The 27898-nt window shown below is 49.2% G+C and overlaps 2 protein-coding genes across 14 annotated transcripts in view; both read left to right on the top strand.

Annotated features, from left to right (window-relative positions):
* AGO2 (argonaute RISC catalytic component 2) overlaps positions 1-27898 on the top strand; it is a 381544-nt gene that overhangs the window by 166323 nt on the left and 187323 nt on the right. The window lies entirely within an intron of this gene.
* PTK2 (protein tyrosine kinase 2) overlaps positions 1-27898 on the top strand; it is a 149478-nt gene that overhangs the window by 23488 nt on the left and 98092 nt on the right. For 3 of the 10 annotated variants that reach the window (XM_036263888.1, XM_036263889.1, XM_036263887.1), the window contains exons 1-2: positions 12457-12673; positions 26767-26993. In XM_036263888.1, the coding sequence (XP_036119781.1) occupies positions 12574-12673; positions 26767-26993 (327 nt within the window). In that variant the 5' untranslated portion in view covers positions 12457-12573. Of the gene's footprint in view, positions 1-1864; positions 1956-12455; positions 12674-26766; positions 26994-27898 lie in introns of those variants that run through there. The other 7 variants (XM_036263891.1, XM_036263890.1, XM_036263893.1 and 4 more) reach the window with 6 other exon arrangements.

The following is a 27898-nucleotide window of genomic DNA, read 5'->3' as shown; positions in this document are numbered from 1 at the left end:
TGGCTCCCTGGAACACAGCCAGCTGTGCAGTGTGCTCCGGGTTCGAAGGCCTTGGCCTCTGTGTGCAGTCTTGTTGCAGGTGTTCTGCTGGGCTCTGAAAGGGACAGCGAGGTGACATGGGCCGGTGAGGGAGGGAGTCTTCCACCCATCACAGCGCAGCCGGTGAGCTTGTGATGGGCCCTGCAGCCAGCCCTCCTGCGAGGCTCAGCCCCATCTCTCAGTTCTCTCCATACCTGCCGCTTGTTTCCCCATACTTTCCGATGGCCTGCTGGTCAGCTTCCCATTAAAGTTAGTCACGTAGACTCACCCGTTCTTCACATTTTGTTCTTGGGAGACAATTTCCTGGAGTCTCTGTTCTCTTTTCCGAACTGGTTACTCCCTGTGCTGTTCACTGTGTTGGCCCCTGACGTTCCTTTGCTCTCAGCCTTTGACTTTCCTCCTGTCTTAGTGTTTGTGTTATCTCGTCTTTGTCTTTCTTGGCTGACTTCTTTGTTTTGGTAGAGTGCATCATCCAGAGGTTAATCACCATGAAAAGAGGTGCAGTGCCTTCAGGCAAGGTGGAGACCCGCCTCCACACCCTTTTCTGGACCAGCGCTCCAGCCCGCCTGGCGTCTGTCCCGCTGATGCTGATGCAGCTGCCGCACCAGAGCCCTCCTCACCTCATCCTGGGGATTCCCTGCCCTTTGCTGGTCTCCATCAAAGCTTTGTTTTCCGTACCCCATGCTTCCTCATATTTGTTCATGCTCACATTTTGGTGGAGACTTTCTCCAGTGGCTTTCTGAGCTGGGAGGCTTAGGAGGTAAAATATTTTGAGACTGTGTATGATTGAAACTGTGATTGATAGTTCCTATAGTTTCTGTTTCCAATTCTTTGTTCCCTCCTCTCTGTCCTTCCCTCCTTCCTCTCCTCCTTCCCTCTTCCCTGTTTCTGTCCTGCTCGCTCTGACATAGGTGGGCTCACGACTTGACAGCAGGGTGTTCCGAGTGGCCTCCTGTCGGGGAATCCCCAGGGTTGGTGTCTTTAGGTTTTCTTCTGGGACTGATCAGATTCCCTAAGAAGATTCTTCCAGCTTCTTGACTGCCGAGTTCTGGGAGTGGAATGTGTGGGTGGGAGGATGGGGCTGGGTTGGCCGTTGGCCGGGAGATGTCACTGCTCAGTGTGTGCACCATGATCAGACCCCCCTCTGCTCTGTACAGCTGGGCAGGTGGCTTCAGTCCAGAGGCACTGCCAGTCCTCTGTCTGAGCGAGGGACAGTCACATGGAGGCAAGGTGTTGCGTTCTGGCTGCAGCTCCGCCAGCCTTCGCCCAGCCCTGTCTGCACTGGTGCCCGTGAGCCTCCTGGCCGCCGTCACCGCAGCGGTTCTCGGCGTCCGCGCTGGCGCAGTCTGGCTTTCTGGCCATGAGTCATTTACTCTGCTTCCAAGCTTTTTATAGTTTGTGTTTCCTCCGTGTTCTCTTCCGCTTTTTTAAAAAATTTGTTTTGGCCTCTATCTTTCATGTCAGAACTAAGCTTTCCTTATAACTTCCAAAATTGTGTTCCTTCTTTTCAGTTCTCCCTGTGCTGTTTTTTCAAAGAAAATTTAAATGCCTCTTTAGAATCATTTTAGTGGGAGGGGGTGAAATAGGTATATGTATTCTGGTGCATATTAATTTGAAATTATTGACCTGTTTTGGTAGTTTTCAGTTGTTTCACATGCGTTTTCTTCTCTGGGATGTAGGTTTGAAGACAGGAACCTGCCTTCACGTTCTCACCCCTCGTCGTACACAGTGCCGTGGCCGGTAGCGGAGCTGACCGAGGGGTGAGCACAGCAGGCTTTGAGGATGGTCGGGACAGGTCGTCTCTTACACGCGTCTTTCTCGTCAGGTTCTCGCGGCGCCATGGAAGGGGGCGAGAGGAACTAGGAGCACTCCCCGAAACGCATTGGCATCGTCACAGACCGCTGTGGCCTCTGACTGTGAGTGTGAGCCTCTGCTACGCTGGTGCCTCCTTTGGTTTCCTTTGCTTTTGCGCTCACCTGCCCTTGGGGGACTGACACACGGCAGGCAACCCAAGCGCGACTCTGACTCTGCAGAGCGGTGCGGGAAGCGCAAGCTGTGCAGGCCTCCTGTGTGCCCGCTTCGCACGTGCTCTGGGGTGGGCAGCGCCACAGGGTGGGCGCAGACTGCTGCTGACCACAGTGCTGACCACACAGTTTAGAGCACGGCCTGGTGCAGGGTAACCCTGATTCCCAACCGCTGACTGTCCTCACAGTAACCCTGGGTGCAGGTCCCCTTCTCCCCGTTTCACAGGTGCATAACTGAACACGGAGAGGTTCAGAGTCGCGGAGTCAGGTTCAATTCCGTGTGGCTTCTGCGTGTGCATTTCATACTGTTGTGTTCCCATAGGCCTGGGGTGCAGACGTGGGCTCCGCTCGTGAACCCTCTGTGACTACCCAGCCCAGCTTTCCCTCGGGCTGGGGTGTTGTTCTAGGACCTCTGCCCGGCGGTGGTGCAGATCCTGTGACACGTGGAGTGTGCTCAGCACTCACACCTTAGGGTGACTGTTCGGTGGTGTCTTTCCTTTTGTTGTTGATCCTCACCTGAGGATATTTTTTCTATTGATTTTTTTTTTTTTTTTAAGAGAGAATAGAAGGAAGGCAAGGAGGGGGTGGGGAGAGGGGAGAAGAGAGAGAAACATCGATATGAAAGAGACACACCAATTTGTTGTCTCTTGCTTGCGCCCCAACCAGGGCTTGGATTGAACCTGCAACCAAGGTACGTGCCCCAGAAGGGAGTAGAACCCATGACTCTTCGGTGTGCAGGCAAATGCTCCAGCCACTGAGCCACACTGGCCAGGGCTCTCGCTCCGATCTCAGTGTGCAGGGGACACTGAGCCCAGAGTGGTAGGGTCATTTGTCATTCGTTAATTTGTAACTTGTTCTCTGCTCACAAGTGAGAAGTTGCAGAGTCGAGATTCTGTCCTAGTTTGTCTGATCCCAGACTGCTCTTTCTGGTAGGTTAGTGGTAGGTAGGGCAGGTAGTCGACAGCTTGCTGGGGGTGCTGGCGTGGGTAAGCATTTTGTTTTACCAATATGCTGCTGTGGCAAAGGCCTCGTGAACATGGACTTCATGGACTCAGAATTCATGGCAATTTATAGTTTATGTTGAACTTGACTTTGGCAGTGTCTTTGTCTTAGATGTCTGAGGGGCAGGGCCCTGGATTGTGTTTTTTTTTTTCATTTCCTTTTGAGGATCAGTTCACCTTCCTCCTTTGTTCTCCTTGCTCCCTGAACTCACTTCTCTTTCTACAGAGATTAGGTATTAGGGAAAGGAAATTGTGTAATGCAGTTTTAATTTCCTAGCAAGGCCTGGAAGTGTGGCTCTTGTTTTTCCAATCCCCCTGCTCTGTGTTGGCTGCGGGAGGAGCCTGCTAGGTGTGACTGTTTCAGGGGAGGTCATGGTCACAGCCCAGCTCTCTGTTTCCGTTTAACTCCCCTCCCAGTCCATGGTGTGTGCATCTTTGTACAACAGTCATTTTGAACATTTGGGGGTAAGTCTGTTTCTGAGAGCCTTTGAAGGCAAAGATTTTATTTCATCTCTGCATCTTTACTGCTTAAGCCACAGGTAGTTTTCACTAAATGCAGAACAAAGGACTGTTTAATGCTCATTAAAAATAAGTTCTCTTTTCTCAGTAAATCTGAACGAGAGGGAGAATATTAGGTGTAACTTAAGATAATAACAGCTTTTCAGACCAGTTTGCTATGGGGGAGCACAAGGCAGTTTGATGGGGAGGCAGTATTAACAGAGGTCACACACCGTTTTTCTTCTTAATGCCGTGCAGTGGAATGAGGCCTACACGCAGTTGGTGAGCGGCCGTGGTGGCTGGGACTGGGGTAGTAAGACGAGCTGGGTGGAGATCATTGGGCCCTGGATGTATTTTGAAGGTAGAACAGTGGGGTTTGCTGACAGAGTTGAGGGATGTGAGGAAAAGCAAGGAGAAGAGCTGGCAGTGAGCCTCAGGCCTGGGCAGCGAGGCAGTGGAGAGCTGTGGGCGGGCTCGGGGTAGAGGCAGGGGAGAGCTCGCTGCTGGGCGTCCTGCAGTTTGAGAGGTCGGGCAGGGTCTGAGGCAGCTGGAAGTAGGCGTTTGGAACTTGGAAGAGAAGTCTGAGCTGGAAGTGCAGACGAAGATGCAGTGACACTGCTCACTGCAGGAGCGAGCTGAGGGGAGAGCCGGCCAGGGCCGGAACCCTGGGTCACTCGGTCATCAGTTGGTCCAGGAGAGCGAGCAGCGTGGGCATAGGCAGGTGTGAGGAAAGCCAGGGGTGCCGGCCTCTGAGGGAAGAGAGGAGGGTGTGCTCACTCTGAAAGGTGAGGTCAGGAGGAGGTGAACTCTGGGATAGCAGCTTGGAGGGCGGAGCTCGAGCAGCTGTGAGAATGGAAGCCTGCCAGGGGGTGGTCGCAGCTGGAAGGCAGTGGTGCACCATCCCCCTCTCCATCGTCCGGGTGCTCCGTTATTCCAAGGTGCTGAGCAGCCCTACCAGGTGGATAAGGTAGATGGCATTGTTTTAGGGTTTGCCTTCTTTATTAAAGTTCAGACATTTAGGAATTTAGGAATTTGCTGTGCCAGTGTGAAAAGAAAATGCGCCCTGGTTGGTTGCTGAGTGGTTAGTACGTCGGCCCGCAGACCAAAGAATCTCGCATTTGATTCCAGCCAAGGGCACATACCTTGGTTACAGTTTATCCCCGGCCCTGGTTGGGGTCGTGGGTGGGGGGCAGCCAATCCATGTGTCTGTCACATGGATGTTTCTGGTCCCCCCGCCAATCTATCTGAAGATATTTGGAAAAATATCCTCAGGTGAGGATTAAAAAAAATGCATTGCAACCGTTTCAAGTAGATAATGTTTTGACACCTTAGTTACTGTGATTCTGGTTCTTGAAAAAGAAGCATTAAATGTTTTTATTGTTCTCAGAGGGGAACTTTTAAAGTTGAGTGGTTGTATTTAACATGCCTTGGGTAGAAATGTTTCTAATTTCACAAGCCCCCAGGTGATAGGTCCTGGGTGTGGGGAGCTGTGGGGTGAGGTGATGGGGCCAGAGGGGAAGAGTGGGCTGTGGGAAAGGCTGTGTGTGGGCATTTGACGGGGGCTCTAAAAGCTCAGTTATCAATGAACAACAGTTTAATGCAGTAGTTTAAAAAATAAAAAAATAATGCAAAAGTCCATGCAGAACATGACACCAGACTTTATGAAGACAGGGTCAGTGTCACTCGCTTCCCTGTGCCCTCACGTGCGGCTGTGCTCCTCAATCCAGCCCTTACTCCTGCTGACTTAGGCTTGGTTTGCTGGTGTTGCCTTTGTTTCTTAAGGTAAAACATCATGTTTTTACCTTTTAAATATAAGCACCTAAACTTATAAATTTCCCTCTAGGTCCTCTTAGCTGCATCTCAAAGATTTTGATGTTTTATTTTTATTATCACTGTGTTCTAAACATATTCTGAATTTCTCTTTTGATGTGTTACTTGACCCATGTGTTCTTTAGAAAGGATTGTTTACTTAGGAAATATTAGGAACTTTACTCAATATCATGTCTTCAAAATAGCTACTTTTTATGTTCATTTATTATTTTGAATAGAAAATATACATGGCACAAAATTCAAGTGAGTACACAGTGGATTATAAACCTTCCATTCTTTAAACCTATTCTTTTTTTTTTTTTTTTTTATCCTCACCCGAGGACATTTTTCCATTTTTTGTTCAGGTAGAGTGGGAGGGAGAGAGAGGAAGGGAGAGAGAGAGAGAAACATCGATATGAAGGGACACATCGAGTGGCTGCCACCCGCACGACTGACCAGAGCCGGGGACAAACTGCAACCAAGGTACATGCCCTTAGCGGGAACCGAACCCGGGTCTCTCCGGACCGCAGGCTGGCGCTCTAACCGCTGAGCAAACCGGCCAGGGCTTTAAACCTATTCTTTCCCGAATTCTTTCTCCAGATGAATCACTGTTCCTAATGGCTTGTGTAACTAACTCCCTAGCGGTATTCGGCATCCCCATGCGGAGGTGCCATACTGATATATAGCATCCGATATAATCCTGTGTACCCTTTTCTAATACTTAAAATATGCATCTTGAAAATCTGCATTTCAAGGCTGGTGCTTTCCCTCCTCTTTAAATCTTATGTATTGCTTTTTTCATTAATGAGTATTTTCCAGTGTTACTGAGAAATTTTCATCACACTTTTTTAATGCATAGTTTTTTTTAAGTATGCTTTTATTGATTTTCTTTTAGAGAGCAAGAGACAGAAACATCGATGTGAGAGAGAAACATCTCGACTGGCTGCCTCCTGCACGCCCCCTACTGGGGATTGAGCCCAGAACCCGGGCATGTGCCCTGGCCAGGAATCTAACCAGGACCTCTCAGTCCATGGGACGATGCTCAGTCCATTGAGCCACACCGGCTGGACTGCATAGTTTTAATTGTAGTCACTCTTTTTGATGTTTCAAACTTCAGTCACTAATTCCTGTCTATTGAGCATGTAGGCAGTTCCTAGTTTCTCAGTATTGCAGATAAACCTATGAGTCAGTTAAGCCTCAAACTGCCTTAAACCATAAAGGGTTGTTGGAGGGTTCTCAGACCTGCCGGAAGCTAGGACCGGGATGCTGTGACTCACATGCTTGTCTCCTCCTCGGCTCTGAGCTCTGTCCCAGTGTTTTGGGTCCTAGTGCTCAGGCCGTTGCATGGCACAGAGGTGCCGGGTGCTGCACTGGTGACCCCTCGAGCCGTACTGTGTGCTGGGCGCTCAGAGCCCTGGGTCTGCAGTGTTTAATGCTCATAGCAGCGAAGATGGACTCTGCTCTCGACTTTATGTAACTACTGGGAAAACTAAGTGAAGGAGCGAGGCTTAGAAAGTGCCCATGGTCACACAGGTTGTAGGTAGCCAAGTGGGGATTCAGGGAGTACTGGAACAAAGCTGGTGGATGACGCTGGGCTTTCAGGGTGTGGGGGTGGGAAAGGGGTCAGGGTTTGTGTGTAGGCAGGGTAGCTTTGATCTGTACAGTGCGACCCTGTCCAGGTCCTTGGCCTCGCTAAGCCTCTGTACCCTCTTCCTTGAAGACAGTGATGTCAGTAATTATCTCAGCGTTTCTTAAAGGGTTAGCTCTCTTGGAAAAGCCACTTAGGGCCCTGTGCAGTGTTGGGCCGTCAGCCAAGGACTAGTTCCTGGCTCTCCCTTCTTCCTGCCTCCTGCACTTTGGGCACACTCTGAACATGGCCAGGCTTTCCCCTCAGCCTCAAAAATAGACGTTGTTATATCGTTTCTGCAGATTTGTTGTGAAGTATAAATGAGATTCATTCTTTTAAAGTGGTGTTAACATGTTAAAGTTTTCTATTTTGATAAAAAACATCAAGTTTACTATGATAACCATTTTGAAGTGTTAAATACATTCACATTGTTGTGAAACAGATCTCCAGGGCTTTTTATCTTGCGAACTGATGCTCTGTGCCCCTGAACACCTTCCCCACCCCCTCCACAGGCCCCGAGTCACGGTTCTTTCTGACGCACAGACCCGAGCACTTCAGGTTCTCCAGGCAGCTTCTGCCGTTGTGACTGCTGCTCCCCTTAACACCATGTCCTCAGGTCCGCCCCTGCTGTAGCAAGTGCCGGAATGCCCTTCCCTTCAAAGGCTAGATCATATTCCACTGTATGAACTGACCGCGTTGTGTTTATCCATCCCTCCATCCATAGACGCTCGGTTTGCTTTCTCCTCTCGACTGTTGAGAATCAGGCTGTGTGATTCTGCGTGGGTGTCTGCATATCTCCTCATGACCCTGCTCCCAGTGCTTGTGGATGTCTGCCCAGGAATGGGACTGCTGGGTCACAAGGCCATTCTAGTTTGATTTTTCTGGGGAAACTCCATACTGGTTTTCACAGCGGCGGCACCATTGTGCTTTCCCACCAGCACTGCACAGGGGTATAATTTTACCACATCCCTGCCAACATTTGTTATTCTCTGTTTTTCTAAGTAGTAATCATTCGAATAAGTAAAAGGTAGGTTTTAATGTGATAAAAAATTTGGGGTAGAATTGTAAAAGTGACTGCATAAATTTCTTGCTAAGTTGGGATAATATCTGTCAATCCCAGTGCAATAAAACCAGATATGTAGGGGAGGGCAATTGACAAAGAAAGCCAGCCGCTGTATAGCTGTGTTTGGAAAGAGAAGTTATTTTTGTCTCCTACTCTGAATATCACTAGATATGGAGCAAGGAATGGAGCTATACCAGCTGCCCCTGCTCTTTCTCGAAGATGGAGTGTAGAGTCAGATTGTAGAGCCAGTTTGCTTTTCTAAGCCACACATGGGACAGTTTAAAATGTAGTGTTGGTTTTTCACTCTTCATAGCTGAGAAATGTAGGTTGTAGAAGGGACCCACGTTCACCACTAGGGGTCCTCCGGACACCAGCATGCTTTCCTGCAGTAGCAGCTGGACCAGCCCCGCTGCTTCCATGTCCAACAAGGAGACCAGTCCTTTGACACTGTTGCTGTTTGCTAAATAAGGTGAGTGATCACACCATGGATACATGGGATTTATAGGGTAAAAAAAAAGTGAACACTAATGAAGATGTTAAAGTAAGTTGGGTGTATATGTGCATGTTCAATAAAATAAAGTTTCAGAGTTGATTAGAGCAGTGTCAACATGAAAATAAATAACTAGCGCCCTGGCCGGTTTGGCTCAGCGGTTAGAGCCTCATCCTGTGGTCCAGAGAGACCCGGGTTCGGTTCCCACTAAGGGCATGTACCTTGGTTGCAGTTTGTCCCCAGCCCTGGTTGGGTTGTGCGGGAGGCAGCCACTCGATGTGTCCCTTTTACATTGATGTTTCTCTGTCTCTCCCTCTCTCCCTCTCTCCCTCCCACTCTATCTGAACAAAAAAATGAAAAAATGTCCTCGGGTGAGGATTAAAAAAAAAAAAGAAGAAAGAAAATAACTACTTGACTACTTTTGATGTTTGTGTTATTTTGATCAATATAAACAAAACCCCCTCTATTTTATAACCATAGATAGTTAGGTTGAAATTTTTGCAGAGTTTCTTGGCCTGTACTGTTATCATGCCTCTACTAGTATATTTGAAAAACTAAAGTGGCATCTTGCTGATTTCAAGGGCCTTCTTTTTTTTTTAAATATATTTTTATTGATTTTTTTTTTTTAGAGAGAGAGAAACATCGATGTGATAGAGAAACATCAGTTAGCTTCCTCCTGCACGCCCCCCACTGGGGATCAGACCCACAACCCAGGCACGTGCCCTGACCGGGAATCGAACCAGGACCTCTCAGTCCATGGGATGACGCTCAGTCCACTGAGCCACACTGGCTGGACTCGGGGACCTTCTTTCTTTCTTTTTTAAAATTTTTCAACATTTTATTTTATTTTTCTATCGTTACCCGAGGACATTTTCCCATTTTTTGTTCAGATAGAGTGGGGGAGAGAGAGAGAGAGAGAGAAACATCGACGTGAAAGGGACACATTGAGTGGTCGCCACCTGCACGACCCAATCAGGACCGGGGACAAACTGCAACCGAAGTACGCGCCCTTAGTGGGAACCGAACCCGAGGCTCTCTGGATTGCAGGCCAACGCTCTAACCGCTGAGCCAAACCGGCCAGGGCTTCTTTTTTTCTTTTAAACTTGATGACAAGTAACCTCCCAACAGTTTCTAAACCTGGAATTTAACTTTGATCTCCTATATGGCAAAACACTTAGAAATAACCATTAATTAGCGTCTGTGAAAGTGCTTTAGTCCAGTGGTTTTCAATCTTTTTCATCTCGTGGCACACACACACTGATTACTGAAATTCTGCAGTACACCAAAGCATATTTTTTGCCCATCTGATAAAAATATAGGTATACTTTTGATTCATTCACACCGACAAATTTTATTGTGTTGGCTATCGTCATTTTCTTTTTTATTTGACAATTTAAGGGAAAAGAGGCCAATGCCCCTGACTGGCCCCAGGTATTGCCTGTTCTAAAAATTCTTGCAGCACACCAGCTGAAAATCGCTGCTCTAGTTCAGTATTGTTTAGATTAAGAACAAAGTTCAGAATTTTCTGCCTTTTTGGTGTTGCATTTTCCCTTCGATTTCTTGGCCCTCAGTGTTGTTTAGCTCGGTGGTCGTGCTTATTTCCCGGTGGTGACTGCACTCTCTGCTGCCTGCTCCGCGCCCACCAGGTGCTGCGGTGGCTCTGTCTGAGTCTGTGCTGGGCAGGATTGCTGACCCAGAGGGCTGGCACCTGCGTGCACGGATCAGAGGTGCATGCGGCGAGAGCAGCTCACCTGTCTTGTGTTCTTTCTGCGGCATGTTTCCGGAACTTCTTTCTTTCTTCATCCCTTTGGTTCTCCCTGGTTATTCACTGTCTGTAGGCCGAGTGGGCCCTCTTCCTGACTCTGTCTTCTTTATCTTGTTGTCTTCCGAGGCCCACAGGACCTTGTTCATTTGGAGGTGATACTTGGATATCACCAAAGCTTGGTGGGGTGGGAGAGAGCTGCCATCCACTGGTCACTTCAATGGCAGAGACCTGGCTTCCCCTCTCCCTCCCTCGCTCTCCACACTCACTTCCCACATCCTAAAAAGTTCCATGTCTGTGCCTGTCTCCTCCTCCACTGCCCTGCCTTTGCCCCAGCCTCTCCCCCCACTTGTTTGCTTGTGCCACCCCATCTTCTTTCCAGTTGGTGCCGAGGCTTCGGTTCAGTCTGGCTCATGCCCCTAGTGGGGGGGGGGGTGAAGACCCCCGGCTTCCTGGATAGCGGTTGGGCTCAGTGACCTCTTCCTGTTGTGTAACCCTGTCTTCACACATACTTAACAGATGCGCTAGCCCTGCTTTTGCTGAGAAGATGTGAAAACGAGATGTCTCTCACCCGCATTTAGTGTGTAGGGTGTCCAGGGGACTGGTAGAGGGGCTTTTATTGGATCTGAGAGCTCTGTACTCTAAGAGAGACCTACAGTCTGCTTGGTTGTTTCTAGTGTCTCAGTTGATGATTCAGATTCACCCCCGGCCCCCCCACCCTCCATTCTTGGATTCGAGTCGGTTGTCAGCCTCGCTCTGGCGCTCCCCATGGAGCAGTGGCCTTTGCGCCAAGGTCCTCGGACGGTAGAGCTGGCATAGTCTGCATGTGCTCAAACAGGTCTGTGTGCTGTTCTGCTCTTGTTCCAGCTGGCTGACCTGTGTTTTTCTGGAGCCCCTTTTCTTCCCAGAGTTGCCTGGGGTCAGAGTTCACACTGGTGACTGATGTGTTTTCACTGGGGCACTTTCCAGGTCACTTGAGCCTCACCGCTGTTAGGAGCCTGAATGTGAAGCCTGGAGACAGAGCCATCATCAAGAGCAAGTGTTAGACATGAAGCAGACTGTCTGGGCATCACTGGACACAGATACGCCTCTTGTTCTAGCCTTTGTTCAGCTCATTTTCAGAAGTTAGTGAACGCACAAAGTCTTAGTCATGTTCACAGTTAAGTAAAGCACTTGTTTTTTTTAGTTGTTGTTAGTTTGTGGGATTGGCTACTAACAGCATGGCCCATCTATCTGGAGGCCTGTGCTCAGCTAGCGAAGGGCTCCAGGAGCCTCGCTACTCAGGACCGAGCTGCTGACATGGATGTGTTCACATTGCTGGCCTTCTGAGCTGACCTTCACTGTCTCTCAGCTTGAATGCAAGAAAAAGTAGTTTTGCATTTTAAAGCGTTGCTGGTGTCCTTTCTGTCCCGCTGCTCCAGTGTGCGTCTGACGTTTTGAAGCTAAGAAAAGCCATTGTGCATGTGGACCCTCCCTGTCCTCCAAGCTGATGCTGAACAAGTCTGCAAGCTCAATTTCCGCTTCTTTGTGCTCTAGCTAGTCGTCTACATTTACAAACTCACCATGGATATGTCAGTCTGGAAAAGCATTCCACCTCTAAACTATTTGGGTTCCTACGGACATGTATTTTACAAACTTGTTTTTAATGTTGATGAAGCTTTTTTTTTCTCCCAAAATGATTCTTACCTCATTAAGGTAGTTATTTTAACTGTGAGGCCAGATTTAGACGGCAAAATGCCCAAGGCATGACTTTGAAGGCAGAAATGGTCTGCGGGGGGGCCTGTGCTGGCCGCTGGTCTGCAGCTCCCCCTCGGAGGTGGGCTCCTGTCAGTTTGTCATCCAGTCTGCTGGGTGAGCCGAGCTGGAGGCTGAGATTAGCATATTCATGAGGGGCTGGCACTGGCCTCTTGCTCTCCTCCCTGTTCTCCTCCCTGCTCTCCTCCTCCTCCCCTCCTCCTCCCCTGCCTCCTCCCCTGAATGAATCTAGGAACACAGACCATGGGGTCACATTACGGGTGGCTTCATTCTGCTCAGCGCCTGATCCGGCCAGGACGGCCTGCTGCAGATTGCGGAAACAGAAGACTGATTGAGGGGCACTCTTCAGCCGCTGCGAACAGCAGGAGCCCCTCCGCGTGCTTCGCGCATTGAGAGAAGGAGCCAGGGAGGCTGGGGCTTCTGGCAGATGGAAGCACGCCCCGTGGGGCCGTGACCTGGGACTGGGTGTGCGGACTCCGGGCTTGGTCTTTCTGACGCTGAGTTGATGTTGCTGGACCTGGCGGGCCGAGAGGCCCTGGAGCCAGCAGGGGCCATCTGTATGGAGAGGAGCGGTTGTAGCCCCTTCCCAGTGTGTTGGGCTAAAGGTATGAATAACCTCAAACTCGGCTCGGTTACATTTTATTTATAGTCCTGCTTTGCGCTGAAGTGGTAGGTGAGGGTTTCTCAGAATTTATTTCAGATAGGTCACAACTAAATTGAAGGGAAATGGACACTGGTGTGGCATGGGCTTGTGGGCTCGCGGGGCTTGTGGGCTCGCGGGGCTTGTGGGCTCACGGGGCTCGCGGGGCTCACGGGGCTCGCGGGCTCACGGGGCTTGTGGGCTCGCGGGGCTTGTGGGCTCGCGGGGCTCACGGGGCTCACGGGGCTTGTGGGCTCGCGGGGCTTGTGGGCTCACGGGGCTCACGGGGTTCACGGGGCTCACGGGGCTTGTGGGCTCACGGGGCTTGTGGGCTCACGGGGCTCACGGGGCTTGTGGGCTCACGGGGCTCACGGGGTTCACGGGGCTCACGGGGCTTGTGGGCTCACGGGGCTTGTGGGCTCGCGGGGCTCACGGGGTTCACGGGGCTCACGGTGCTTGTGGGCTCGCGGGGCTCGCGGGGCTTGTGGGCTCAGGGGCTTGTGGGCTCGCGGGGCTTGTGGGCTCGCGGGGCTCACGGGGTTCACGGGGCTCACGGGGCTTGTGGGCTCACGGGGTTCACAGGGCTCACGGGGCTTGTGGGCTCACGGGGCTTGTGGGCTCGCGGGGCTCACGGGGTTCACGGGGCTCACGGGGCTTGTGGGCTCGCGGGGAGCCCAGCAGGCTGCTTTTCGAGCAGTAAAAGGGTTTTCATGGAAATGCATTGTCAGTGCGTAAACTGTCTTTTTTATATGCTCTGTCCTATGTCTTTTGAAGTTTCATGTTTTAGTTCGTGTTTTAATCAAGATGTCTGTTCTGTGATGTAGGATGCTTTAAGGAATAATGAGACCAACTTTAACTTAGATAAGACTGTAGGAAAAAAGAGTAACATGGATTTTCTAATTTCAAAAATTGGTTTCCTTTACTTCCTGTATAGGCTAGTATTTATTCCACTTGAACTCCATGGTATGGTAAGGTGGGCTTCTCACTGAGGGTCAGCACCACTGTGAATGAACGGCCTTCCACATCACAGTGGTTAGGGTCTTTATTTATATAATAATGTAAATAGAAAATGTAGCATTTTTATTGCAGTATTTAAGGCAGTATTCGGGGAGCATGTTTAGAAGTTAAAAATGCCATAAATTCATGCAGGAGGAAGACTGAAGCCTCTGGCTGCTTCCCTTGGAGGAGCGGTGAGCATTCAGTCTGGGAGACAGCCAGTCCTCAGGGAGGGGTAGGGAAGTGCTCTCGTTTCCATGTGCAGTGTGGACATCACGTGACTGCACTTGGGCAGTCTTTGCGAAGGCGGCTCCCGTGCTCGGGAAGAGCTGCAGTCCTGTGGATGGTGCCACTGGGGTGGATGGCAGCACCGAACTGGAGCCGCGCCCTCCATTGCCAGAGCGCACCGATGGCCCGTAGTTACCTGAGCATTCTTTTCTAGGCTTTTCGGCATTTCTAACACATGTGACAAAAGAACTGGTTTAGTGCAATGCTATCTGAGTGAAGCACCTGTCACTTTGTTAAAGAGAAACAATTTCGCTGAGTTAATTAAAACTCTTGAACTTTAAAGGTCTTTGGGTTTGAGAACTTTTAGAAATTGGATTTGGGAAGCTCCGGGTGTCTCGTATAATTGAGCGTGACCAGCAATGAGCGCTCAGGAACAGAGTTCTGTGCTTGGGGAACATTTCGGTCTTTTCCTAGACCTGCGTTGGCTGGCACATCTGTCAGCGCTGGCCCTTCACAGTGAGGCTGCCACCTCACTCACTGGGTCTAGGCCAGACCCAGACCTGCGGTCCAGTAGCAATGGGGCATGAAGTGACCAGCTACTAGGTTTTTTAAAAAAAAATTCAAAGTAACTTTAGAAACAGGAACCTTGGAAGAGAAATTGTAGTGTTTTTGCTCATCCCAAAGCAGTTGCTCGAAGCAGCCTATTTTAAAAATCATATTTGCTAACTGGCAGAGCAAATGAGTAGAGGCATTTTTAACTGAAATGCCGTTTTGATAGAGGGAGCAAGGGTTGGGCAAGAGACAGAGCTCGCGTGTCCACGCCAGGAAGAGAGGGGGCAGCATCAGGTCAGAGCCAGTCTGTCTGGGGATGGAGCAGGCCCTTTCCAAGCAGGGGTCTTGCCTTGGGTTGTGCAGGAGGAGACTCAGAACACTGAGGAGCTTGTCCGCGTCCTGTTCTGCAGGCTGAGCGTGCCGCTGCCACCGTGAGCCACCGCGGCTCTGCGTGCCCTTCCTGCCGCCTTCTCAGTTCACTCTGCACCCGGCAGGGCGGCAGGAGGGCTTAGCTTTATTCAGGTTGATTTTTGTTACATGATAAAAGCAAAGATGGGGGTGTAAAGGAACTGGCTGAATTGGTTATTGTCAAGTATAGAAGTTCCTACTTTTAGATAAATACAAAATGAAAAGCTCAAATCCAAAGAATATGGTCTCTCATTGCAGTTAGACATTCTAAACCTCACCTTTGATTTTATCAGCCACATTAACCTCAAAACACAGCAGTGTCCCAATTTAGGAGGACATATAAATACTTTTTAGAACAGGCTAAAAATAATGGGACAGACCTATATTTGTATACTTTGAACTGAAACCTTTCAGGTATTCACAGCCTCTGGGGTCTCTTCGGTCACACAGTGTTTTGTGCCATTGCAGCGCCACCTTAGATCCCACCCACGGGCGGTGGCGAGAGTCTAACCTGTTTAAAAGGACTTTGTTAGAACGAGTTCAACCACATCACAGTGTCCTAGGCTTACGGACGTGTTCATTTGGAGCGTTGAAGTAAACGTCATGTGTGCGCTTGGGTCTGGTTGCTGACTGGATGGGGAAGGCCGCGTGTGGGAAGGTCTCCGGTCACACCGTGCTCGTCTCACCTGCAGCACGGGGACGGTCACACCGTGCTCGTCTCACCTGCAGCACGGGGACGGTCACACCGTGCTCGTCTCGCCTGCAGCATGGGGACGGTCACACCGTGCTCGTCTCGCCTGCAGCACGGGGACGGTCACACCGTGCTCGTCTCACCTGCAGCACGGGGACCTGCAGCACGGGGACGGTCACAGAGGAGCTAGAGGTGCTAGGGAACAAATGCACACACAAACGTACAATAGGAGAGAAGGTGTTTCCGAGAAATAGGAGGTGAGGAAGAGGGCTGGGGAGGTAGGAGGGGACTTCGGTGAAGAAGGGCGGCTGGCTGTCCTGGGAGGAAGTTCTAGAAGCTCAGCCCGGTGGCTCTGCAGCAGAAGGGTGAGGAGGTTCCGCTCCGCCCCATGGTTTCTGCTGCTGGGGGAGGCACGGGACTCATGGGACCTCTGGAGCAGTCACGTTCCAGGGTAGTGTCCCCCAGCGCTGACACCTGGCTTTTCAAACTCTATAGGTGATTTTGAGGTCCTGCAAATTTTATCTGAATTTTAACTTGAGACTTTTCACACATGCTTTTGTTTAAAATTATATTGAGTTTGGGGGTCTAAATACTCATTTTCCTTATATTTACGTTGGCCAGAAAGTGTGTTGAAAGGTGTGTGTCGTCTGCCTTATCGCAAACACCAGGGAAATCACCAGGCCTGTTACCCGGGGTGGTGCCGGGGTGGTGCCAGGGTGGTGTGTCTCCTCACGCTCTGCTGTGTAAACCGCTTTGCTTTTTTTAAGAAACAAAGTCCTGCTAGGATATCGTATATTCATTTTTTTTTTTTTTTTTTACTGTAAGGATCTTACTGTTTTGAAAGCAGACATTCACTGAGAAGGTGAGCATCCAGACTGATGCATGTTCTCCTCATCCTACTTCTGTGTAAGTTTGTGGTGGGATGCTATACCGGTGGCATGTTCCAGGTTTGAAAACCCCATTTTTTTTATAGGGCAAGGTTTAGGAGGACGTTCTAAAGGATGCTGTGCTGGACTTGGACTTGGTGTTTGGGTGTGATAACACATCTCAAACTTGCAGATCTTGTCAGGAGAAGAATGGTGATCTGTGAGCGTCACCGAATGCTGCGCAGGGCTGGGACGCGCTTCTGAAGCTTGACGCAGTGGGCAGGTCTGACGGCTTCCGTTTAGAGAACAGTCCACTTACTGCTCCCCCTTTCTTGGCCTGGAGAATCAGGTTGCCCTTCTTCAGCGACTGTTGTTATCTGTTGAATGCTAACTTTGTTTCCTGTGTCCTGCTAAGCACTCTACCTGTATTATCTCAGCTCACAGGGTAGGTGTGACATGACCACTTCCACCTACAGACAGGGCACCTGTGGGGACTGCAGAGTCTCATAGTTGTGAGTGGGGAGCCAGGCTCAGTTCTTCACGTTATCAAGCAGCGGACCCTGCTTCTGGATCAGGTGCTGCTCAGGGGCACAGCCTGTAAAGCCCTGAGACGTGCCTCTGCTGTGGGCCCGGCCTTGTCCAGTGACAGTCTCAGAGGTCACATTGGCTCGTGCTTTTAAACATTTACTTTGGTGATTTAGGTGAAGTTTCAGCTGTCTTGTGACCCTAGGGTGTCTTGCCCATAGAAAGTGAATGAATGGCTTAAGGCAGAGTAATCTAGTCTCGATATTCTGTGGGTGCACCTCACCAGTGAGAGTCTTCAAGGCCATAACAATTGTAATAAGTTATGTTCCCCACTGTGCACTGTCTGAATATAGAGTTTTAAAACATGACTGTGGACAATTTCTGGTAAACCGGAATACTAGAACAACACATTCTGCTACTCATAATTGGGGCTTGCGTGGAATGAGGCGTGCTTCCCCCCCTGGCTCCCGGACCCTGTGAGGAAGCCTGGGCCCACCTGGGTGGAGGTGGACATGCTCTCTCCTGAGCGGAGGTGGTGCTCACACGCAGGGGCGCTGACTGGTGGCCGCTTCCCTGCTGAGCGCGGGGTCCCCGGGTTTGAAGATAGCCTCTGCTTTCAAAGCAGGGAGATGACCAGAGCCAATGGTTCCCAGGCAACAAAGGTGACACGGCAAGCAGAAGGGAACTAAGAACAGACAGAACAGTCCGCCTCAGGGTAAGATCTCCAGAGAGCCAGGCCTCCCGACCAGGAAAGCTGGGAGTGGCAGAGGCGCAGACTCAGTTGGGGAAGGCCCTGGGAGGGCACGCGGAGGGCCCTCTCAGAGCCCGGAGTGGAAATGAGTGGAGGAGGAAGAGAAATTGGGGTGGCGAACGTAGAAGTCCAGAAAGTGGAAAGGGAGGAAGGCACCCAGGAAGTGGTGCGGGGACCTTGGCACCACAGCTGAGGGTTTCTGGATTGAAGGTTCCCAGGCATGGAGCCCCTGTGGCTGCTTCTCAGGCTGCCACCCCTCCTGGCAGTGCCCAGGGCCTTCCTCCCCGATGACGCCCTGCAGCTTCCCGCTGAGACTTCCATGACTGGGTGCTTTTCCTTACAGCTCTAACCACAGTTGTCAGCTTCTAACAGTACTTATTAGAGTTGCAATTAAATAGTCACGTGTGAGTGAGTGTGTGTGTGTGTCTCGTATATATGTAGTACATATATATATAGGTCACTGTCCACATCCCCACATCTGTTCCAGGGCCCCGCCTGGTTGTGGGCTCGGCAAACAGCTTCAGGGTCAATGGACGTAAGGGAGGGTGGCGGGAAAGAAGGAGCAGGCGGGTGGAGCGCCGGTAAACTGCAGCTGGCTCTTGGCCAGGGACAGCGAGCGGTGATGACTGGTGACAGGAGAGTGCTGCCACTTAGCTGGTGATGCTTTCCAGATGCGGCGGAAACCCGGCAAGCCCGGCGGAGCTCGTCAGAGCGTGGTCGTCAGAGCGTGGTCTCCGGGTGGACTGCCTGGCTCCTGGCTGAGTTCACTTCTGAGTAGGACGGTGCTGGCACGGTAAATGCTTGTGCCATCACGGTCCTGCCCCTGCGGAGGGCGTGCCTGCGCTCCATGCGGACCCAGTGCCCTGCTGGAAGGGGGTCTCGGCGTTTGCCCCAGCTCACCCGGGTTTGCCCCAGCACGTGCTGTTTAGTTTCGCAAAGCCTCCCAGAGTTTCCCAGAGGCAATGGCTATCTCCTTAGGAGCACAGAGACTCCGTTTACCAGTGAGATTAGTTTCTTCAAAGGTGTCAAAGAGCCCAAATCTAACAGCACTCGTCTGTCACCCCCCCAGCCTGAGAGCAGGTGGGGGTGGACCAGGTTTACATCCCTCTCCAGTCAGCTCCCGCAGGCCCAGGCTCCCTGCTCCCGCCCCTTCACTGGAGGCATGAAGTGCCTCCTTCATTCTGGCGAGAGGTCAGGCACTTAGGCCTGTGATGTTCCCCAAACTGGATTCATCTCCAACTTCCTGCCCTCTCCTCCCCAGCAAACAGTGTCTCCCTCTGTGCTCCTTATCGCAGCCAGTGGGACCTGTCCACTTGGCTACCCACGCCAGGGAAACGGCTGCCGGCTTTTCGGTAGTTGCTAGTGATTCTGGGGCAGGGGCCATCCAGGCCTGTTCTTCCCCCATGTTCTCTCCTGTGTATTGGGATTAATGTTTACTTCTTAGGATTTGTTCAGGATCAAATCAAGTGAGTTAAAACGGATAACAAAACTACCTGGATGCCTAACACATTTGTCAGCATTCAGACAAAGGATTTTTGTTCCTGTTTTTGTTCTTTATCTTGCAGTACTTGACTCGATTTTGCCTTTTAAATAGAAGTTAGACATATGCTGTTTTTACTAGAGTGGGATTTCAGTTGTGCATTTAGTGAACATCTGCGAAATCACCCATCCTGATTTCCAGGCAGTGTGTTTGTTGTGTGGCCTTCGTGTGCTAGACCGCAGGCCGGTCTGCGCTCCAGAAGCTGGGCGCTTCTGCCTGGTCCCTGCACACGCTCACGGAGCCCTTTCTCGCCAGGGCTCCCTCCTGTCAGCCCTGTTAGACCACAGCCTCCGGCCGCTGGGGTGTCCTGCAGTGCCCATGCACGGGTGCTCATCTTGACCAGGTGGTGCACGTGGCACCTCTCCCTGGAAACTCTCCTGGACTCTGTTTCTGAGCCATCACTCTTGGTTTCCCACCTAACCTACTGGCCGTAGCTTCTGAACCTCCTCGGGTAGTCCCTCCTCGTCTCCTATCTCCAAACCTGGCCGGGGCCAGACTCAGGTTTTCACACTTCCTTCGATTTGGAAGCGGCTTGAAGGGGGAGCAGACATGAAAGAGTTAAATGGCATGGAGGGAGGGTACATGCTGGCCCCTTTAACCTTCCCTCCCAGCTCTGAGACCCTGCACAGAATCCAGTGAACCAAGGAGTCGAGTTTGAAAGACTGCTAAAAACAGAGGCTACCAGGGAAATTTGGAAAGAATGGGAACTTGGTTTGCTAAGACTGCTGTGGAATATGGCTGCAAATGACAAGAATTAATTGTTTTGTTAAGATCTGCCATCTGGACAGGACTCACCAGGGACAGTTCATCTCTCCCCTGGTGGTGGCAGCTGGGTGATGCAAATGGGAGCCAGAGGGTTCACCTTTAAGCTGGTTCTGTCCCAGGGCACACAAGTTGACACTGGCTGTTGGGAAGCTCCGCTCAGGCTCTGGTCCCTGGAGCATAGTTCTGGGGCTGCTTGGGCTTGCGGAGGGCTAGGAGGCGGGGTCCTGTGAGCAAGCACCCCGAGGGCACCCAGGGGGCTGGAGGGGCCTCTTCTTTCCTTTCTTCTCTGTCACCTTTACTGTCTGGTTAGAATGTTAGGACCACCCAGATTCAAGGGGAGGAGCACGGACTCACCTCCTGAAAGGAGGAGTGCCGTCCTGCTGGAGGAGGCCCTGGAAAGCAGCTGCCACATGCTGCTATTAGATATGGAACACTTTCATGTTAGCTTCCCTGTCTAATGAAGGGTAGGGTATTCAGGTTAGAGATCTGTGAGAAAATAAACCCAAATCTTGTGTGAAAGAAGAAAATTAGGGAGGAGAAAACATTTACACCAGTCCAGTTTAAGGACTTACTTTAACTAGGATCATTACCAAATTATTAAAAACTCTTCAGACTTGTTTGTCTTGATTTACATTCTTGGCGTCTTCACTCATATTCTGGCAAGCTTCTCAACTTTCATTAAAGGGCCAGTGTGTGTCAAGCGTGAGGAGGTTGCTGTCTTGGTGAGCTCTTACTGTGTAATGCAGTGACTGAGCAGGGGACTCTGGAGAGATGCTCGTGGCAGTCCTCACGTCTCTCCCTGTCATGTGTGCTGTCCCATGGACACGTCTGCCGGCCTGCAGGGAACCTCGGAGCCAGCTCCAGGGTGTGTCAGCACCTTGTTCACTCACAGCCTGACTTGGGACTGCCCTCCTTGTTCCAAGACAAGAAGAAGTTTGGCACCAAGAATCCTTGAAATGCTTCCTATGTTAACTAAAGGGAGGCCTCAGCTGAGGGTAGCTCGCAGTTTTCGCTGCTGTCCGCGCGGTCATTCAGCTGGTTCTGGGCCTCGTTCCTGCCGTGGAGGTGGAGGGGCTCTGCACAGCGTGGCCGGCTCCCTGGGCTGGCGGGGAGCTGTTTGCCCCTAGGATGCAGGAAGGGTAGAATTTGGTGTGAGCCTCTGGAACCTTCAGGCAGTTTGACAGTCATTTGATGTTTAGTGACTCTGGTGGTAGAAGTTTTGTGCTTGGCCTTTGTGTGTCTTTTATTTTTAAATTTCATTTTCTTAGAAATTCCTTTCCATCATATTTTACAAAAGTATATATTGGTCTGGTTCAGGTTGTAAAACAAAACAAACTGGTCCTTCCCTACAGATGATTGGAGGAGTGGGTGTCCAGCCTTGTGAACCAGTTGTTTCCACTTTTAGTCTTTTTCTTTCCTCCTCTTTGATACTTTGTTGAAAAAGATATTGTGTAGTTACACAAGTAGCAGGACCCTTAACGTTTGGTTAATCTGGAAACTTATAAAAGATAACTCTGGCCACAGGTGGTAGGAGGGTGGGTTACAACCAGGTCCAGGACAGCCAGCCTCCCTCTCTTGGTCCGAGGGCAAAGGGCTCTTCTGTTCGAGACAGAATTGGCACCACCACTTACACAACTTCAGCTACAGGTCAAAAACAAACACAGAGCCACTCAAACAACACAGAGAGTTCTGTTCGCTGTTGGAAAGAGAATAGTCAGTGTAGCAGAAAGCAGCTCTGGGACTTCTCATTCCATGGAGACCACCTCTCAGACTGGCTAACCATGGTAGTGTCATGGCCAGAGGCCACATGGATGCCACTTGCAGAATCCTCAAGACCAACACAGACATGAATGCCACCGACGAGAGGTGGCTGTTAACAGAATCAGGCACAGAACGATTTAGAAGGGTCAGGAAAGGCTTGATGGTGGGAATGTGGCCAGTTTGAGAATTTCTAGCACAAGTAGACTTTGACAAGCAGACGAAAGCACTAAACTAAAACAGACCCATTTGATCGGACTGAACACAGTGGTTTATCTTTAAAACTGCTATAGCTTCAGGCAGATAGCTCTGGGGTGTGGGGAGGGGCAGAGAGAACTCCTGGACAAGGACAGTAGTGTGGTGATTTCGGGAGTGGTGGGGGATGGGAGGAGGTGGAAGAGGCCATGGAGGGGATACATGGTGATAGAAAAAATTAAATTAAAAATTTAAAAAACTTCTATGTCTTTACTCTGTTACCATCATAGAATGGTTTTCTGTAAAACTGCCCGGGCCTACTTGGAAGCCTAGGGAGGCTTCACCACGGATTTGGGCTGCAGAGGTGTATTCCGGTGGTGCTGTCTTTCTGGTTCCACTTCCCCCGCCATGCCCAGGGTCCGGAGTCAGTGTGCTCAGGGCCGGGGTGTCTGTTCTGCCCACTCTGCAGACGGTTTCTTTCAGGGAGCACTGGGCACTGCGCTTCATTGTCGTGCTTCCCTGTCTGGGCTGGGAGCAGAGAGCTCGCTGAAGCCATCGGGTGTGGTTGGTTTTGTTTGACAGTCCAGCAACCTCCGTAAATCATTGATTAATTCTAATAATTTACCTTCAGAATCTTACAAATATTCTTCATACATAACCATGGAGTCTGAGCAATGATAGTTTTGGCTCTTCCTTCCCAACCTATTTTACTTCCCTTTTTGCCTGCAGCGTCTGGCTGAGACTTCCAGACATGTCAAATATAAGTGGTGGTGGCAACCGTGATTTACCCCCAGTCAGGGTTGGGGGTGCTCCTTTCCACCAGTATTTCACTGTAATGTAGATATAAGGACATTTATTCCTATTCCTACTTTGCTAAGATTTTTTTTTTTTTAATCATGAGTATTTGGTAAACTTTAGCAGATGTTTTTCCTACATATATTGAGATAACTATGGTTCTTCTTTCTAAAAATATGGTGAATTACATTGCTTTCTTTTATTTTTATTTTTTGTTAATCCTTACCTGAGGATATTTTTCCATTAATTTTTAGATAGAGTGGAAGGGAGGGAGGGAGAGAGAGCGAGACAGAGAGAGAGAGACATCAATGTGAGAGAGACACATTGATTGGTTGCCTCCTGTACCACCCCGACCAGGGCCAGGGATCTAACCCGAAACTCAGGTCCATGCCCTTGACCGGAAATCGAACCTTTGACTCTTTGGTCCACCAACTGCTGAGCCAAACTGGCCAGGGCTTGATTGCATTTTTTTTTAATCGACTTTTTTTTAAAAAACAGTTTCAGGTTCACAAGAAAATTTGAGCGAAATGAACCGATTGCCCATATACCCAGTGCCCTCATAAATGCACAGCCTCCCATTATCCCCACAGAGTGATACATTTGTTACAAGAGATGAACCTACACCAATACATTGTAACCACTCAGAGTCATAGTTTACATTAGGTTCAGTCACTCAAAGGTTTACACAAATGTATAATACAATAACATGTTCTCAGCATAATAATATACAGAGTATTTTCACTGCGCTAAAACCCCTCTGTGCCCAGCTATTCATCCTCCCACACTCCCCCACCCCCACTGCCAACTTCTGCATCCACTGACCTTTTCACTGTCTCTGGTGTTGCCTTTCCCAGAATGTCATACAGCTGCAACCACACGGGATGCAGCTCTTTCAGATGGCTTCTGTCACTTAGTGACATGCCGTTAAGTTCCCTCCAAGTCTTTCCATGGCTTGACGGCTCATTTCTTTTTAGAACTGAGTACTATTCCACTGTCTGCATGAACCACAGTTTGTTTATCCATCACCTCCTGGAGGACATCTTGGTTGCTTCCAGGTTTTGGTGACTGTGAATAAAGCTGCTGTAAATACTGGTTGCTTTTTAGATATTTAACCACGTTTGCATTTCTTTTTTTTTTTTATCATCCTCACCCGAGGACATTTTTCCATTCTTTGTTCAGGTAGAGTGGGAGGGAGAGAGAGGAACAGAGAGAGAGAGAAACATGGACGTGAAAGGGACACATCGAGTGGCTGCCACCCACACAACCCAACCAGGGTCAGGGACAAACTGCAACCGAGGTACGTGCCCTTAGCGGGAACCGAACCCAGGTCTCTCCGGACCGCAGGCCGATGCTCTAACCGCTGAGCCAAACTGGCCAGGGCACGTTTGCATTTCTTGAATAAACTCTTTAAAACAATTTTTTTTCTTTATTGATTTGAAAGGGAGAGAGAGAGAGAGAGAGAGAGAGAGAGAGAGAGAGAGAAACATCCATGAGAGAGAACATCAATTGGCTGCCTCCTGCATGCTCCCCACTGGAGATTGGGCCCACAACCTGAGCATGTGTCCTGACCAGGAATCAAACTGGCGACCTCTTGGTGCCTGGGTTGACACTCAACCACTGAGCCACACCGGCCAGGCAAATAAACTCTTCTTGATCCTAATACATGTTTCTTTTAAAATATTGCTAAGAAAATGTCTGTGTTTTGCACAGATTTTGCCCCTGTGTTGATAAGAAAGCTGGACGTGCGCCCTTTCTCTCACTGTTCTCAATGATCATGGTCTGTGTTGCTTTTCACTGGACTCCTAAAACAGGCGGGAGGTGTTCCCTGTTCTCTGGAAGAATTTCAGCAAGGTTAATATTATTTGTTCCTTAAACTGTTGAAACAATTCAAAGATTTCTTTGTGGAAAGAATCTTAATTACAAATTATTTATTTTTAGTAGAATAGGTCTATTTAGGGTTTATATTTCTTGTTTTGGTTTTGGGAAGGTGTACTTTGTGAGGAATTGTGCATGCATCTAAATTTTCATATTTATTGGCATAAAGTTGTTCAGAATCTCTTATTAATATTTTAATATTCTAATATTACCTCTTATTATTAACGTTTTCTTACCTGTTCTCCTTCGCCCTTGATATTGCTAGTTTTTCCCCTTTTCTCGTGATTAAACTTGCTAGAGGTCTGCCATATGTCAGTTGCATCATTCTTTTCAAAGAAATAACTTCATTTTGTTCGGCTTTTAAATTATACTGTTAGTTATTAATTACTTAAAATCATTGATTTCCAATCTACGTTTCCAAAATACGCATTTAAAAGTGTAGATTTTAATCTAAGCAGAATCTTATCTGCATCCAGTTTTTTTGTTTTTGTTTTTAATCCACACCCGAGGACACCTTTTCATTTTTTGTTCAGATAGAGTGGGAGGGAGAGAGAGGAAGAGAGAGAGAGAGAGAGAGAGAGAAAGAAACATCGATGTGAAAGGGACACATCGAGTAGCTGCCACCTGCACAACCAACCAGGGCCGGGGACAAACTGCAACTGAGGTATGCGCCCTTAGCAGCAACCGAACCCGGTCTTTCTCTACCGCAGGCCGACGCTCTAACCACTGAGCCAAACCGGCCAGGGCTTCGATATTTTCATTATGTCATTCAGTTCAAAATACTTTGAGCTCCTTTTTGGCTAATGGGTTACCTGAGTTGCGTTGCTTAATTCCCAGACAACTGGGATTTTCTGGTTGTCTTTTTGTTGTTGTCCAGCTTAAAGCCAGACACAGAATGTTCTCGGAATAATTGCAGTCCTTCGATAGTTATTGAATCTTTCTCTTTCACCAAGCATGTGGTCAATTTAGTAACTATTTCATGTGCATATTTAGTAAAAATTTCACTTGCGTAGATGAATTGCTATTGGGCGTAGTGGTTTCTGTGTTGATGAAATCAAGTTTGTTACCGTGTTGTTCAGATCTGCTGTAAGTTAGAAGGGTCTCATCAATCAGGTGTGCTCCTTCTCCTCTCTGGCCCTCCCTTCCCTCGCTTAACTCCTCCTTGGTTGGCCTTCAGGACTGGTGAGTGTCTTAAAGGGACAACAGCAGAGCGTGTGGCTCGGTTCCTACCCTGTCCTTCTCACCAGGACCCTGGGCCCTCACACTCACGCCTTGGTCTTTCACTGCCGAAAGCTCTGCTGGGTTCTCTTTCATCAGTGGCTTTTTCTGGGCTCTTCAGGCCCTTGGAGAAACAGAATTGGCAAATGCCCTTTGGGAAGCGGCAGCCATCTCTGCCACCTGTTGTCGGGTTGCCTCTCGATGTCTGAGATGCCAAGGGGACTCCAGACGTTGTTCATGTTGTGTGTCAACCTGGCTTTGCTGGGTTTCCCAGTGGGCGTTTCCGTCTCGCCCAAGCTTTTCCCTCACGCTCAAATGTAAGTACTGTCCTACTTTTTTAAAAATGTAATTGTTTCTGTTTTTTGTGGGGGTTTTTTTGGGTTTTGTTTTCTGTTTTGATGTGTCTGACTCTCCTGCAAGGTGACTGACTAGGCAGGAGGACCTTGTTCTATCTGTGGTTGTCTGTCACCAACGCCCACTCTGCAAGGACACTCGCTGAGCTGTCTTGTGAGCAGGGAACCTGTTCTTGGTAAATATTCTCAGAGCGGGCGGCGAAATCGACATGCTTGGTTTTCCTGACGGGTTTTCCCACACATTTAGTCTGTGATTAAAGGGGGGGATTACATTGTTTATATATAATACAGTGCATTTTTGACAGAGCTGAAATAGGACTCCTGGCCTTTTACTAGTTTGTATAATAAAGATTACCATGAACCAGGTCCTGCTCTGAGTGTGGGTATGGGATATAGGGGACAGTCTTGTTGGACTAGATCCCAGTTCTCTTCAAGCATGAGGAGAGGACATAAACCAGTGTTGTTAATATGATTATCCACTATCATTTCAATCAGTAGATTTCAAATGTGGTACAGTGAAAATTTTGTTTTTTCTTTTACAGAATATGACAGGTACCTAGCATCTAGCAAAATAATGGCAGCTGCTTACCTGGACCCAAACTTGAATCACACACCAAATTCGAGTACCAAGACGCACCTGGGTGCCAGTGTGGAACGTTCCCCAGGAGCCATGGAGCGAGTGCTAAAGGTCTTTCATTATTTTGAAAGCAACAGTGAGCCGACCACTTGGGCCAGTATCATTAGGCATGGAGATGCCACTGATGTCAGGGTGAGCACATTTCCTTGCGGACAGAATCGTGTATGTCAGTTAGATGTTGATGGCACTTACAAAGTAATAATTCTTATTCCCATATTGCAGAGATGTTAACTTTTTCTTTTTTATTGATTTTAGAGAGAGAGGAAGGGAGAGGGAGAGAGAGATAGAAACATTGATGAGAGAGAACATCCATTGGCTGCCTCCTGCATGTCCCCAACTGGGGATCTGGCCCACACCTGCACATGTGCCCTGATTGGGAATCGAACCGGCAACCTCCTGGTGCATGGGTTATGCTCAATCAGTGAACCACACCAGCCAGGCAACTTTTTCTTTATAACATTTATTCCGCTAATGTGTGGTTGACCAGAGTTTAGACTGTTGTAAAATTTCTTAGAAAAATAATAACTGAATCATATATATGCCATTGACTTGTTTTTCTCCCCTGGTTTCATTTTTAATTTTGCAGAGGATACAAAGAAACAAAGCAATTAAAACAGCCTCTGATACTGTGAAATAAGAAAGTTATTTTCTAGAAAGTGTAATTTTGAAGGTATTTTCATGATTCCAAATAGGATAATTTCTTACAAGTTGTTGGCTATCTTCTAAATATCAGACACTTGGCAAGGCTCTGGAGATAGACAAGGTCTTGCTGGGACAGCTCACAGTGTGTCGGGGAGACACCGTGACCGTCACACAGTGCAGCAGGTGCTTCCTGGGGTGTCCCGGTAACGAGGAAGAGCGAGGAGGAACCCTGGATGTGAGATTAGCCTGGACAGGGTTTCCTGTGGGTGCTGAGTGAGAGTTAGATCAGGAATTCTGGGTGGAGCACATCCTAGACAAAGGTTACTGAGATGAGTTTACTTTGATCAAATGGTAAAGGACCCTTCCTCCTTCCTGCCGCCTCCGCTTAGTCCATG

Source organism: Molossus molossus, unplaced genomic scaffold, assembly GCF_014108415.1.
Source record: "Molossus molossus isolate mMolMol1 unplaced genomic scaffold, mMolMol1.p scaffold_m16_p_16, whole genome shotgun sequence".
NCBI lineage: Eukaryota > Metazoa > Chordata > Mammalia > Chiroptera > Molossidae > Molossus > Molossus molossus.
The sequence above is the reverse complement of the archived record's forward strand: the minus strand, read 5'-3'. Positions and strand labels throughout refer to the sequence as shown.